The following is a 15,161-nucleotide window of genomic DNA, read 5'->3' on the forward strand; positions in this document are numbered from 1 at the left end:
TAAGATGTTATAAAATACTGACTGTTTCTTCAACCTCGATGTAAGATTAACAATAGTTGGAGTTAATCCCCAACTAGTTGGGGTTAATGTGTGTGGTGAGAAAAGGGAAATTTATGCAGTCAGTAAAGACCAAGTTCTGGTCTCTATCAGACTGGTCTAATCTCGCTGGGTGCTGACTCTGGGCATATGTTGAAATAGAGATACTCCCTGTATCCTTCTGGTGGCATTAGAGGTGGAGGCAAACCTTCTGTGGTGTTTTTCAAAAATTGGATGATGCTGTACTACAAGCCTGCTGTGGAAAGGTGACATTGTAGTAATTTGAGGGAAGGACCAGTTATGTTAAAAGAAAGAAAATTTATTAAGACTTCTAGACTTTCCATGGTTTCACTTTGTTTCTCCTTTTCAGTTACCTTCTTTTAGAGCTGAGTAAACCTTCTGTTTTTCAGCTTCTTCATAAAGTTTCACAGGGTGGTAAACCTCAGTTTAAAGCTTCCAATATAATATTTTAAGTGCGCTTACCCTGTAATTTAAAGTGCTGTTCTGCTACAAATTACTTTGCAGTCCAAATTTGTTCAAAAATATTCTGCTCAGGTAACTTTGTCCCAGCTGGGCACCTCCTTCTTACTTTGTCAGCTCAGCTACTGCATGTCCTTCCACAGTTAGTGTAAAGCCACTGGGATTTCTCTTGTCAGGTGCTCTGAATCACTTGACAGAAAAACAATCACGTTCCTGCATTCAGTTTGCAACCAACAGCCTGGATGCACCTAATGTAATACCCCTGCTGTAGACAGTGATTGTTGTTAAAGTTCTGGATGATTTGAATATGTGCCTTGGGAAGGGAGAGGCAGACTTGCTGACAGGTATTACTTTGGAGGTCTTGATGTTTCTGTATAATGCCACAGATGCTGAGATAAGCTGCAAGCAATGAACTCTATCCTGTAGAGATTAGTGTTTAATTAAACAGTGAGTGACAAAATTAAACAGCCTCTCAGCATCTACAAGAAGCTGGTGGCAATGTGATAGGGAATTCCTTCCAGCAGCATGGTCAAGGTCACTTTAACTCCATGTCTACACTGCCAGAATGGTACCTCTCTCTCTTTGGCCCCAGGTGTTTTTAAGGCAGAGGGCTCTGGCTCTGTTCACCACCTCAGGGCAAGTCACTCCCAGCTGCCCAGCAAATCATGGCCTGGCTGAGCTAGTGGCACAGCTGCAGGAAGGTGTGAGCAGGAGTCAAGCCAGCTCATTTAACTCTGACTCTTCCATGTCAGGTCTTAAATTTCCAGGCAGGTGGATGGGGGGAGGAAGAGGGGGGACACTTGTCCTGAGCCATGAGCTTGCTCGGCATTTGTCAGAGGGTGACGTGTCCTACAAAGAAAAAGGGCCTCTGAATGAAAGAGTTGTGGACTTCATCAAGCTGCTGGGAGCCCCTAGCTACCCACATGTGCTGTGGGAGCTTGAGAGAGGGAGAGGGAGAGAGAGAGAGTGAGCGCCTCCTGCAAGTCATCTGTGTTTCCCTAGTGAGTAGGATGCTGGGTTTTATCAACTTAAAGTACAATTCAGCCTGCTCACTCTACACAGACACAAGTGTAGTTCTCTAAGGTTTGTTTCGAATCTTCATGTTGCATGTTGGAAGATCTAACAATAGGTCATTCCCTGCTCTCTTAGGCCTTGGATCATAGTGAAGCTGATGCAAAAGAGTTGTGAGAAGAGCAAGGCTAGGGGGAATTGCACATAACAATTGTTAGATGTCTCCTTGCTTTTAATTTATTAAAACATCCATAGTCTTTTAGTGTTTGGCTGGAGGAAGTGCAGGTTGTGTACATTATTAAAAGCATTTCTGGCTTTCTTGAAGGCTTCTGAAGTGTTTGAATCTGCAGTCGGGGGCAGGCTGTTTGCTACAGAACATCTTAAGGGCCATGATCCTTTTGACCTGGTTATAGATTCTGGCAGGTCTGCTCTGTTTCTTCACGCAGTTCACCCATTTTTCTCTTGAGTGATGTATTTCCTAAGAGCAGCCTATCTCAGTGTCCAGGGCCTATTGATAAAGTTTTTAATATGGCATAGATTAATTCTAACACCAATAACCATCTGCAGAATACAGGAAGTCAGTGCATTTTGCTCAGCCAGAGTTTCTTTCTGACCATGAAACTAAGAAGATTCCTGGTGGTTTTATTGCCCAGCATCCTAAGATGAGTGATGCCATGCTCTGGGCCATGTTTCCAGCCCTGCCTGTGCTGTTGCAGGGCCAGTAAAGCAGCCCATGAATCTCCTCAGTTGCCCCAACTGTGCTGAGCTCTGGAGACTGGCCATGTTCCTGGGAGCAAGTGAAATACCCCACTGGAGGCTGTGTTTGAAGTTTGAGGAGGGGAAGGATGACCTTTGATGGATGTTGGAACCCTAAAGCCTGGGAGTTTTAAATTTTCTGTGCTTTCTGACACTGACCCTCAAAAGAACACTGCTTTTGACCAGAGGCCTTGGAGAAGGCTTCCAAATTTGAGTGATAGAGTTAAAAATCACTAGTGTGTAGTTTGAATAGAAATGTGTAATATCACATGGTGAAGAGTGTGGAGTTTGAGGGGTTTAGAATATAGTAAGAGGCATGGGACAAGATAGACGTTCTTGGGCATTGTCTCTTTCTTCCTTCTTGTTCCTTTTTCATGATTTTGGGTAGTAGTTTTTAGTTGGCTAGAAAATACTGCAGTGCAGGTCACAGGAGTTTAGTTATTGGGTCAAGGGTATAAATAATGTAGATATTAGGTTTTATTTGGATAGTTATGCTTTAAAAGACCTTGTAGCTAGCTAGATCTGTTTCCATTTTTGCTCTCTTTTGGCTTGTTAGCAAGAAGTGTTGCAAAACTCTGTACTATAAATAAGATTTAATAAACAACCAAGTCCTAACAAGAAATCCGTCTCTTGAGCATCCAATCCTAACTCTGACTAAAAGCAAAAGAAAAAAGCTAACCACTTTCAGGTGGATGCATACAGGCATGGTGCTTTGCCCTCTCACACAGGAAGGGAAGAGAAGGAGAAGAGCAGGAAGCAGCCTCAGGTGGGAGAGGGAACAGTACACCTCAGGCTGTTTCTGTGAGCAAGTGCCCCAAGAGCTGCATCCAGCACTTGGGCATCCAGATGCTGGTCCTGGCTGCCAGGACTCCTCAGCAAGTCTTTAGGTGCAAGGCCAGGAGTTCCCAAGTCTTTGTGATGGGAGAAAATATGGGAGGCATACGTCAGTGACTTTAAGCTGGGTCCTGTTTCCCAAGACCGGTGAAATTTTATGGCAAGGAGGAAGAGGTGTGGGCAGTGCAGGCAGAGTGTGACATACTTCATCAGCTTCTGGGTGGATGAATCTGAGAAGTCAATTAAGTTCTATTCCTTCTTTTACCTCAGCTGTTTAATAAGTTATTCATTTGGGCCACAAGCACCATTTTCCATCCAAGATAATTGAGCTCATCTTTCCACGCCCCTTGAAATAGATTCCAAGGTTCTACACTGATTTCTTTAAGTGATGACAGAAAGTGGCAAGTAAAAAACTGTAAGCATCTCCCTTTTCTGACCACTGAGCAGCATAGAGAACAATGCTGGGGAAAGCCAGGATAGCTGTTTCTGCCCAAGGAAGCCCTCATCAGGTAGTTCAGATCTGTTTTTTGGGCCTTATCCATGTGCTAGGAAAGAAAAGCATTATGTACTTCACAGAAGAGCAGCAGACTCATCTTCTCCCAGGGAAGCTGCTAGATTGACTCACAGATCTTTCTGAGGAAAGCTACTGCTCAGTGTTACCAGATGGGAATGTGTGGCTGGTAATTTGCAAAAAAAAAAAAAAGGCCTCTTAATCTTAGCATATGAAAGGAGAAGGCGCAGTCAGGATTTGTGGAAGCAAAATTGAAAACCTGTAATAAAAGAGCACTCAGGGAGGTGTAGGAAGATGAGCCAAATGTTGATTTATTAACCATTTTTTTGTTTGAGAAGAAATACTTATGCTCAGGAAGAAAATCCTGATAGTTTATATAAACAAGGCAGCAGTCCTTATCTGCCTTCTTAAAAGCAGAGGGCTGGCTGCTCAGCTGGTTCTGCATGTCTGGTGAGGAGGCACAAGGAGGGCAGTTTCAAAAGTGTCTTTGTCCTGTGTACAAAAATGAGGTGTGTGTTGCAGTACAAACCTCTGAGTTATGCTCTGCAGATTCCTGAGAAAAAGACATGGAGAGGGGCTTGGTGCCAGCACACTGGGCTTGACTTTGAGAGGATAGTTTTCATTGCTGAGGTCACTTTTGGGTAACTCTGGGGATTGGAGCTATGCTACACCCAAATTAACTGGAAATCGTGGGAGAGAAATAGCACATCCAGGATCTGTTAGTCAGAGTTAGAGCCATGTTGTGTCCATCTCTGTGGCTGTCCTGGCAGGATATGCCCAGGAGCAGCTCTGAGGCTGCTCCATAGCAGGATATGGAATGCTGTTGCATTTGCAGCATATTTTCATGCAGTGGTGTTACTTGCTTGGATCCCTTACGGTTTAAAAGCATTGTTGATGCATGTTTACTGTAGATTGGGTTTCTCCCACAACAGGGGTAGCCATCACAAAGTCTTTAAATGTATGCACACCTTCCAAAGGGTTGCTGTGGATTTGGGATGGCTTCAGCAGTGTGTTTCTTAGGCTCTGAGCAGTCGTACACCACTCACTGCTGAAAGTCCAGCTCCAGTGCCAGCACCAACAGGCAGGGCAGTAAGAAACTCTATGTAACAGCAGGGTGTGAGCAAGGGAGGGCGTGTTTGCTTTTATTGACTCTTCTTTTCCAATTACAAAACAGTCCTCTTATTTAAAAGGCAGTTTTAAGGGGAATGTTTAAGATATATTTTAACTATTAGAACTTTAATTAATAATAAAGTAATAAAAACTTCCAAGTGTGTAGGTGTTCAAAGAACCCGCTATCCTATTCAGGATAACACAAGGTTACACATTGTAAATATAATTTGTTACAATTGATTTTTTATTGCTTTGGCTGCAATTCAAGAGCAGCAATCAAAGACTTCTGTGTTTACCTCAAAAAAAAAATCTTTATTGATCTATCTTTCTCTTCTTTTTTACCTTTCCACCATCCCCATCGAATTTCTGTTTCTTCTGATTGAGGGTATGGGATGACTTGAGATTTCTTTCTATTATTTTTTCAATTATATACACTAGGAACTTTATGTAATTCAAAAATCTGACAGGAGTGCTTGTCTAATCCCTGTAAGTCAAGCTGATGGCTGTTTGGAGTAATATATATAGGGCAGTGTCTGGATTTCTTACCAGGTATAAGTCAGTCTCCTCTTTTCTTGCTATTATACACTTGCATTGATGTAAAAAGGAAGAGACTACTTGGATAAAAATGGGAAATGACCTTATCATACAATAATGTCCTCATTTTTCAGCATGATTTTCAGTGGCTTTAGACCTCCCCCACAATGTCAGTAGAGTAAGGGCACATTATGTGTGGGGAAAGCTGCTCCTACATCTTCTATGGAGATGGGCATCATAAATCAGCTCCTGATGAAAAGCAGTGAGACCCCAGGCCCTAAGCTTTGCCCCTTGTCACTGGCAGATAGATACCATGTTCAAACAGTGACCCGTGAAAACAAGGAGTAAGAAGAACAATTTAGCCATTGATGCACAACAAATGAGCAGCTTCTTCCTTCTCAGCAAGCTGAGTGTTGTTATTCAAAACATACACCACAGGGAGAGCTCTCTTTTCTGCTCCTGTGCTTTGGGCTGTTGCAGTGCTAAGATATCATCTGATATGTTGTGGGGTTGTATTTTTATATTCTGTGTATTTTGATGCTCTTTTCTCAGTGTTTCTTCTTGTTTTCTTGGAATTTGCATGTTGAGGATCTGGGGAAGATGGCAGTGTAGCAGAGGGGGGTCTGCTCTAGGGTCCCAGCGTGGAGCTGAGGTAGAGTGGAGATTGGGTTTAAGGAGGCAGATGGGAAGCTATCATGTTCCATTATGCCCAGTTTCAGCTTTCCCTGCCTCTCTGTCAACATCACAGCTTACATGCCTGTGCACCATCCTCAGTGGGAAAATCATCTCTGTTGCAAGGGAAATTTATTTGTCTGGAAAAAAGTAACTAAAGCAAGAAGAGTGGCTGGAACAAGGAGCAATATGCAGCCATCACATTTCTGTATTTTCTCCTAAGAAGACTCTGGGTTTATTTCTTCCAGCAGGATGCATCTGTGTGCAGCACAGGTCATCTCTGTCAGCCTGGGCTGAGGGCTCTGGTACCATTCAGTTCTCCACTGTTCAGCAAACAGCTGGAGAGAGGCTGCTACTTCTGGGGAGCCCCCTTCTGTCTGTCTCTGTCACTGCCAAGATGCAGAGTCAGTTTTGAAAACCCTAAAAGTTTGTGGATGATGCCAATGAAGGGGGACTATTCCTGATGCTTTGTGTGTGACTGATGTGGTGAGATGCTGTGCAAGCAATCAGTGCTGGTGGTGCTGAAGAGTATCCAGCAGGGCAGCTTTTAGGATATTAGGACCTAACTTGCATGAACAACCCCAGTAATTACTAGCTCTTGGAGACACTCACTATGATTTTGGTAGGCTTAGGCTCCAAGTAGCTAGCTAGTAGATCAGACATTTGCAATGTGTATTCTAGCCAATCTGTATTGTAACCTTCAGATCAGAAAAGCAGTGTCTATTTAGAAAAAGCAGTCTGTAATGATGTACTTAATATTTATCTTGGCAGTAAATAGATAACTATATATTTCATACTCAGAAAAGTACAAAAATGCTGAAGTCCATTAGATTAAATCAAATGTAGACACATGGAAAAGGATTGAGGCAGTGCCAGAGAGGGAAAAAATAACACATAAAGCAAGAATTCTTATAGAGATAATTGCTGAATACCATGCCATTGCTGGCAGCAGCATAATTTCATCTGGGTTTAACATTTCTGAGCTTGTGTGTAGAGGCCCAGCATGAACTGTCTGGGAGGAGGGGATGATGCATGCTGGCTCCTTGGGTGGAAGGTGGCTTTCCCTTGCTTCCTGCCAGTGTGAGGCTACTGCCTGGGACTTCAAATGGTTGTGGTTTTCAGTCAGGGGCACTTTGATATGCACCACTTGGAGCAGAGCTTTAGTGGCTGGAAGCTTTTATTTACAACCTGTCAGAGGAGATCTCAGTGGGGAGGGCTGCTGGATGGGTAGGACGTGGGGGAAGGGAGAATTGAGGAACAGCATAGAATGGAGATGATTTGACAGACAGAGGCTTCCTGAAGACAAAAATTGTACTTTTATCCTCAGGTAATGTGAAAACTATAGTCTTGTGATGTCCTTACATGCTTCTGCTGCTTCCTTCAGTTTAGACATTTCTTGGGCATAATTTGACTATGGCAGTGTTTATATTATGTAATGTTTTTGCAAAACAGTGATGGTAATTAAAGTTATCACCTATACAACCCAACTTCCTACCCCGGTCTAACCTTTGGGCTCAGAAAAAAAACATTAAAAAATATGGTTGAGAAGTGTTTTTCCTTGCCTAAGTAGGCATGTGAGTGCCTGGGAGACTTAACACAATAGGAAATTATAAAAGATAGCCTATGAAACTGGGAGTTGTTCAAATGAACATGGAGTAATCCCTTGTTCATCAATGGAGTCTCTTTGTTGAAAGATAAAATTGGAAAGGGGAGGGGGACAGTGCTTATCCCCACACAATCCTAGTGATTTTCTTCTGAAAGCATAGCTCTGTTGGAATAGATCTGTAACAGTTAGGTTCTTATAGTCATGATTTTTCCTTCTATGTTTCCAAAAAACATGTATTTGGTTTCACTCAGAGCATGCTATCCTTCCTTGTCTCACACATGGATTTAGATGCAGGAGTATCTTTTTTATCAGGAGCTGTGTCTCTCCCGAATGCTGCACTCACCAAAGTGCAGCTGGCTGGGTGGGAGGCAGCACTTTGCATTTGTAATACCATAAGTGAAATACTCAAAGAAAATTCCTGCCAGTATGTAACACTTATGAGTCAAAGCCAGATGCTGGTTAAATTCTATTTTTTTTTTTTTTTTTTTTTTCCCCCCACTGACTGTCCTTTGCACAAGCAGAAAGCTTTTCAGAGGAGGAACACCCTCTGGGTCCTGTTCTGGGGTTCAGTCATTGTAGCTGAATAGAATTAACCTTCTGCTCTAAGATCATATTCTCATGGGACTCTGCTATCTTCTTTTTCCCCAAACCATTTCCAGCCTTCTCTGGTGTGTTCAAAAACGGTAGCAATTTTCTTTAAAAGTCTAATGCTTCTGTTAAGTGCCTGCCCTCTCTGTTGTTAGGAGTGAAAGCCAGGCTGGGTGAAGGGTGTACTGTACCTGGGAATTACATGTCTGTCAGGGAGATTCCTCACACGTTTCTGAACAAAGGCGTATGGGGGTCAGGATTTTAAAATAAATGAGCTATTGAGTTTCAGTGCTTATAAGTGATTATGCAGTTTTATTGCACGACTGAAGTGTGTGGCATTTCTGTTGCTGACAGGGAAGGCCGCTCTAATGCTCACATTAAAGGAGATTACCAAAGAATCGGAGATGTTATGCTGAAGAACATTCAGGGTATGAAGGTAGGAATGATCCTATAACTACTAAGCTTTGACATGGATTAACATTAGCATGCCTTTCATTTTCATGTGATGTTGCCTCTTGTGTTTTTTTTTGCCAATTGTAATCAAGGCTTATGCTATGAAAGTTTCCTTTGATGATGTAGTGAGCATTCGGTGGATTTCCCTGGGATTTCAGAATTGAAAGCTGATTTTAAGTTGTCCAGCCCCTTTCCTCTACTCTCCTAAGAACCGAAGCAGCAAACACAAAAGTTCAGGAATATTTCATTTCTCATTCTTTTTCCTTCAAATAAGAAGGCAAAGCATTGGAAATGGTGTGGCTGAAAAGACTGTGCCATTCTTTCATGCAAATATTCATATTAAGATATTCCAGGATTAGTGACCATAAGCTGGATATTGATCTGACTTGGGAAAGTTGTATTTGTGCACTACAGTGCCAAGTTAGGTGGAAGGCTTTTGAATCATGAGAATAATTGCCTCTGATGCCTTTAAAACTAGAAGTAAAAATACATGTATGAACCATAAATCTAGATGTAATGTTCAGCAGACTTTGCAACTGTTCTTAGTCTGGCCAGAGCAGTGTTCTCAATGAGAACACTGAGAAATGGAATGTAGGCACAGGAGCCTGTGAAAACTACACATTTCTACAGTATGGATGTAAGTTCACCTTACAGTAATGTATCTACACATCCAGGCGAGGGGGAAAACATGGCATTTCACCTTCAGCATGTGGATCTCAGAGTGATTTGGAAAGTCTCCAATAAATCTTTCCTTGGGGATTGCCCTTTGGGCATTCTGCAGTTAGTAAATGGGGCAGCCTTGAGTCCTTGGCTGGAGGAAAGGGCAGTTTAATCATCACAGCTCTCCCGAGATTGCTCTTTCCAAAGGACAGAGAGAGGCGCAGGGAAGTGGAGTGACACACAAGCAGAAAAAGGGAACACAGAAAGTTCCATGCACCATCACCAAGACAGACAGCCTTGTCACCAATAAGGCAGCCTTGCTCTCTCTGCAGTGTACTTAGCCAGGAACTGCTTTTTTCCCCTCAAGATGTAATTCACATGCGTTGGAAGAAATGCAGAGGACTTTTCTAGCTCCATCTCTGTTCTCAAGAAGTATTCAGCTTTTCACAAGCAGATTTTAGAATACCAGAGAGCTTCAGACAGGCTTTCTGTCTGCTCTTGGTATCTTGCAACATTAAATGGTCTGTCCTTTGCTGTCTGCAGGTCCTTCTGGGGCACTAGTCTAAAGGCAGTATACAGCCCTCACTGTAACTTAGACTGGCAGTGTGCTTTTTTACCTTTCCCATTTTCCCTTTCCCAAAAGGGTTTTACTTCATTTGCTTTGAGATCCTGGTGGATCACCTGGATCAACTGATCAACTGATATGTGGAGTAAAGAGACAAAAGTTAGTTTAACTCAAAAGAACTGCACAACAAACAGAAATAAGTCCAGTTAAAGCTGTACTTATTTATCATGAGACCAAATGAGCAAACTGACACTACATATTTGTGTTAATTAACATAGGAAAGAAGTTAAGAGCAAGTAATTAATGGGCAGCCTCTGTAGCAGCCCAGAGGGTCTGCTGTATCTTTTCCTGAGTTACAGTCTTGTAAAATGAATATGCAGTGTGTGGAGGAAGCAGCTTGGCTCTAGGGAAGGTATGTTTCTGGTAAACATGTCACAAATCACAGGAGAGAGAGAGTTGACTGGAAATGTGTCAAAAACCACAAACTTCAGATTAAGCCAGAATGTCTTCTCAAGTTCATTAAATTTATGCATTCAGTTTCTTTTTGCTGCTGCTTAATATTCTACCATATACTGGAAAATTTCAGTTGGCTGCTCAGAGAAGCTCTGTACATCCTGAAGAACCAGTTCACCTTTTGGAAAACACAATTAATTCTCTGTGTAAATTGTTAAAACAATTCAGCAGTATTTTTTTTTAAGGGGAAGTTGTGAATATCTGTGATACTGAGACCTAAATGGAGTTAGGTATTTCATGCAAACCTCATTCACTGGAGCTGGTGTGCAGCTCCCCTGCTGCCAATAGGATTATTTAGAGACTGCACCAAGGAGAAGAGGATGTAGTCCAAGGATGAAGAGCTTGTAACATACCCATTTCTGTTGGGCAATGCCTCTGGTTTTGTGTTTGTTGAGTTTCCCAAGAGATGCAACTTCTCATTAATAAGAGGAGAGCAGAAGCCAGAACTCCATTTGACTGCATCGCAGTTCCCCAAAACCACCTAAGGGAAACCGGTGCATCTAAATCCCTTCATCCTTTTGGAAAAACCCATTCACATTTTTTGGCTGTCTCCATTGCACCTATTTGCATGAGCTGTGTTCATGTCATCTTCTTGCCTTTGGATTTCTCACTGATAAGAGAGTTAGTTTTGTTGAATTATGTACTTCAGTTTTCCTGGGAATGCAGAGGGCGTGGGGGTGTCTACTTCAAATGAGTAATGCTTTTTCTCCTTGGCAAGTGAATATCAGAGCCATTGTGTTGTACACTGATTTTGTTTACAAAATCCCCACTGCTGTGCTAGTTGGATATGTTATTGGATTAGGTATGGGCTGAGTCATGTCTCTCAGTGATTGTTAAGAGCCTCCTCTTTTCTTTCATGCATAAAAGCAACTGACAGTTCACCTGCGAAAGCACAATGAGATTTTAATGGAGCTGGAGAATGGGATCAAGAACTCCCGCAAGCTGGAGACGTTTTGCAGAGATTTTGAACTACAGAAAGTCTGCTACTTGCCTCTCAATACCTTCCTCCTCAGACCTTTACACAGGCTTATGCATTACAAGCAGATAATGGAGAGGCTTTGCAAGCACTACCATCCAAGCAACATAGACTTCAGGGATTCAAGAGGTAAGTAAGAGAAAGGACATCAGCTCCTGGAGCTGGGGAGTGGTGTCCAAATCCATTAGAGGTGTACGGCTGGAGAAAAAAAACAACTTTGTTTTTTAAGCTGACTTCAAAAGAGGATTGAGTTGCAAAATCCATCACTCGGAACCCTCTAAACCGTAGGATTAAGGTTGTGCTTCTATACACCTTGTGCCACAGTCTGGGCAGATACTTGGAAGATAATTCTGCTGGGGGTTATTAAAAACACAGAAATGACAGCAGGTTCAGGAAGTCTCTTGAACTGAAAACAGTTGGGAGGTTGGGATAAAGTACAGGGAACATGCCATATGTGCTTGTGTTGTTCCTAGTTTCCCTGGAGATTCTCTAATAACACAAAATACTAGCCTAGGTGAGCCCTTGGTCTGACCCAGTAGGGCTGCTGTTATTATGTCTTTCAGTGTTACTGGTCTTTTATTTCAAGAATACAATTTGCTCTGTTATCATTTCCGTGATTTGTTTCAGGAGCTCAAAGCAACCAGCATGGGTTGGTTTTGGATTTGGGGTTGGTTTTTTCTTTCAAGCATGAAGAAATTGCCCTCCTACAGGAGAAGAGAACTCGCTGCCTGACATTTCTTTCTGATGCTTTGTTCTCCTTCCTCCTTGCACCTGTCTCCCACACCTGTTGTAAGCTGTGTGTGTTTATGGACAACTCCATTATCTGTGCAGCATTGGTTCAGATCTGTGGAAGAACTTGGGCAGGGAGCAGTGCTCAGCACAACTTCTCTCAGGCATAACGTGAGCTGAGCTCCCTCACGTTCTGTGGGATGAGACCCACAGCAGGCAGTGCACAGAATGCACAGCTAGCCTGACCTGTGGCAGTAAGAAATGCTTGACACTGTAATGCTGTGTGACACAGGTGTTGGCCCAAGTGTTGCTGCTCCCTGAATGATCTCAAAGAAGGCAGCAAGTAGTGCCTGTGTTTCTTTCAGCCAAGGCTGGAGGATGAGGATGACGTGTCCATTTGCCTCTCCCCAGAGAGTATACCAGTGTAGATTCCTGCTTCACTTTTGACATGGATACAAGCATAGGTTTCACAGGTGAAAATAAGAGAACATGAGGACAGTGTGACTTAGAGACCCCATCACTCTGGGATCTTAGTTTCTTACTAAGGTGTTTGCAGATTTTTTTAAAGGTCAGAGTCTAAAGGAAGCAAAAAATAAAAAAAAAAGTTAATTGAATCCCAAAAGAGAGCACAAGTTTCCCACTAGCAGGTGGGTGAACTAAGAACTGAGCAATGATGTAAGAAGGAATATGAAACTACTGTTACTGTTCACATGACTATGGTCATATTTCTTAACACATTTTTTAACACAAATGGCTGTAGCTGCTCTTCTGGCACTGAAGTCAGCTAGTGTCTTTGGCCCATTCAGAGACTGCCCACCCAGCCAGGTGTATCTCACATGATGGCACAGGGAGTTGGTGGTGTCTTTGGAGAGAATGAGGTAGACCCATGATGTGACTCAATAACGTGAAGCTCTTTAGTTGTTCTCGTCGATGGGACTGGGGACAAACCCCAAGGTGTTTGGCATCTGAAATGATAGAATAAGTGACACTGCCATTTCCTGCTGTTTTCAAATACGGACCTGACCCAGTGTGCTGCAAGCGGGGGTGGGGGGAAATGCATTTTTCAAGCATAAAGAACATCCCTAGATTGATTTGAGTTGTAGGAATTTAAGTCCTTTATGAGGATCCATTCATTGGTGCTCTGGATTGACCATACTCTTCTTGTAAAGTTCCTGTGGCTAAAACAGAGCAAATTTTTGGGCAATAGACTGTCTCTTCATCACAACATTCCCCCCCTTCCAGTGTATAAGATGATGTCCAGAGTTCGTGTGGGTTTTAGTTCTGCCTGAGTAGCTTTATGCTGTAGAGGAGAAGAGTAGCACAAGAAGGTTCAGAGCTGGGTACAGCTGACAACAGTCGTATTTCTTTTTGAACATTCTTGTAAATTTTTAATAAGCACTTTATGGATTTGTCCATCTAGCTGCTTTGGCTGAGATTTCTGAAATGGTGGCTCAGCTCCATGGCAATATGATAAAGATGGAGAACTTCCAGAAGCTGCATGAACTGAAGAAAGACTTGATAGGCATGGACAATCTGGTGATCCCTGGAAGGGTGAGTAACAGAGTGGTGATTAAGATTTGATACAATTCCAAATCATTAGGTATGTTTTCAAAACCTGTTTATTAGGGGCATGTGAAATTGCCTTTCCTCATCTGAACCTTTTGCTGTCACCAAAAACTCTCAGATGTAAACACAATAATGCCAAATGTCATGATTTAACCCCAGCCAGCAGCCAAGATCCACACAGCTGCTTGCTCACTGCCCCAACAGCAGGACCAGGTAGAGAATTGGAAGGGCAAAAGCAAGCAAGAGAACTTATGGGCACAAGAAAAGCAAAGCAAGGAATTAATTCACTGCTCCCTGTGGGCAGACAGGTGTTCAGCCATCCCAGGAGAGAAGGGCCCCATCATTGGGAACTTGGGAAGATAAACACCATCACTCCAAATGTCTTCCTCTCCCTCCTTCTTCCCCCAATGTACATACTGAGCATGATGCCATGTGGTCTGGAATATCCCTTTGGTCAGTTTGAGTCACCTGTCCTGGCTGTGACTCCTCCCAGCCTCCCATGTACCTCCAACTCCCTCACCAGTGTGGCAGTATGAAAAGCAGAAAAGGCCTTGGTTCTCTTTATTATCAACTCAGTGTTTAGCTACTTGGGCCCAGCACAAATCCAAGATACAGACCTACAGCAGCCATGGTGAAGAAATTAACTCTGTCCCAGCCAAAACCAGCACACCATAGAAAACAGCACCTTTAAAGCAGGAAAAGGCAATCATTTTTATTACCTTTTAATGACTTTTTAAGTCCCATCTTTTGTATAGATTTAGACAGTCGTATGCAATTCCAAACATCTCTTACAATAGAGGCAGTAAAAATGTAGTATTTATTACAGCATTCAGAGCTTGAGCAGTTGCACATTTCATGCTGCCCTTATTTTCCCAACCCTTGATGCTAGAGCTTGACAGATTAAAGGCAAGTAAGGCATTTGTGCTGGAGGAACTTCAGCCCTTTCACCATGCCTTGCTTTGAAACTCCTGACCCCAGGGGAGAGCAGTCTCTTCAGTCTACATGTAATATTAGGAAATAATTTTTGAGACTGTGTTGCCTTAAATAATCACTTTTAATTGTGCTATAAGAACACCAACTTATCATTCTTCACTTATTTTTCTTACTTATGATGCCTTTTTAAAATCAAAGGCTCATTTCAGAACAAATGAGCCACAGTGTGATATTTATAGCCTTTTTTATTTTCTTAGGCACATGTAGGTGTGTGTCTGCAAACTTTAGAGTTGTCTGTTGCTGAAGTAGTTTTCTCCCCACTCCCTTGACTTTTGTGTGTAATACACAAAACCAGAACTTGAGGCCAGTTTTGAAGCTGATGTGCCATTGGGAAGGCAGTGCTGAGCACAGGTATTTCTGGATTTGTGGCTGTTCCCTACTCCTTCCCTTTACTTCTTCCCTGTCTCCAAGCAGCTGCCACAACTTATGTTTCTTTCCTAGTGATCCACAGACTGTTCACATCCTTGGCAAGTCCCTCGGGATGTTTCACAGCCTCTGCATCTCTCTATCACATGAAATTAAATGCTGTCATCGGGTGTTTCTGCTACCCTAGTCTATTTAAAGTCTG

At 42.6% G+C, this 15,161-nt stretch overlaps 1 protein-coding gene across 5 annotated transcripts in view; it reads left to right on the forward strand.

The window, feature by feature from the left end:
• FARP1 (FERM, ARH/RhoGEF and pleckstrin domain protein 1) overlaps positions 1-15,161 on the forward strand; it is a 162,844-nt gene that overhangs the window by 137,368 nt on the left and 10,315 nt on the right. For all 5 annotated transcript variants that reach the window (XM_062487811.1, XM_062487812.1, XM_062487814.1 and 2 more), the window contains exons 16-18: positions 8,493-8,574; positions 11,197-11,434; positions 13,455-13,585. In XM_062487811.1, the coding sequence (XP_062343795.1) occupies positions 8,493-8,574; positions 11,197-11,434; positions 13,455-13,585 (451 nt within the window). The remainder of the gene's footprint in view (positions 1-8,492; positions 8,575-11,196; positions 11,435-13,454; positions 13,586-15,161) is intronic.

Source organism: Cinclus cinclus, chromosome 2 (genome assembly GCF_963662255.1).
Source record: "Cinclus cinclus chromosome 2, bCinCin1.1, whole genome shotgun sequence".
NCBI lineage: Eukaryota > Metazoa > Chordata > Aves > Passeriformes > Cinclidae > Cinclus > Cinclus cinclus.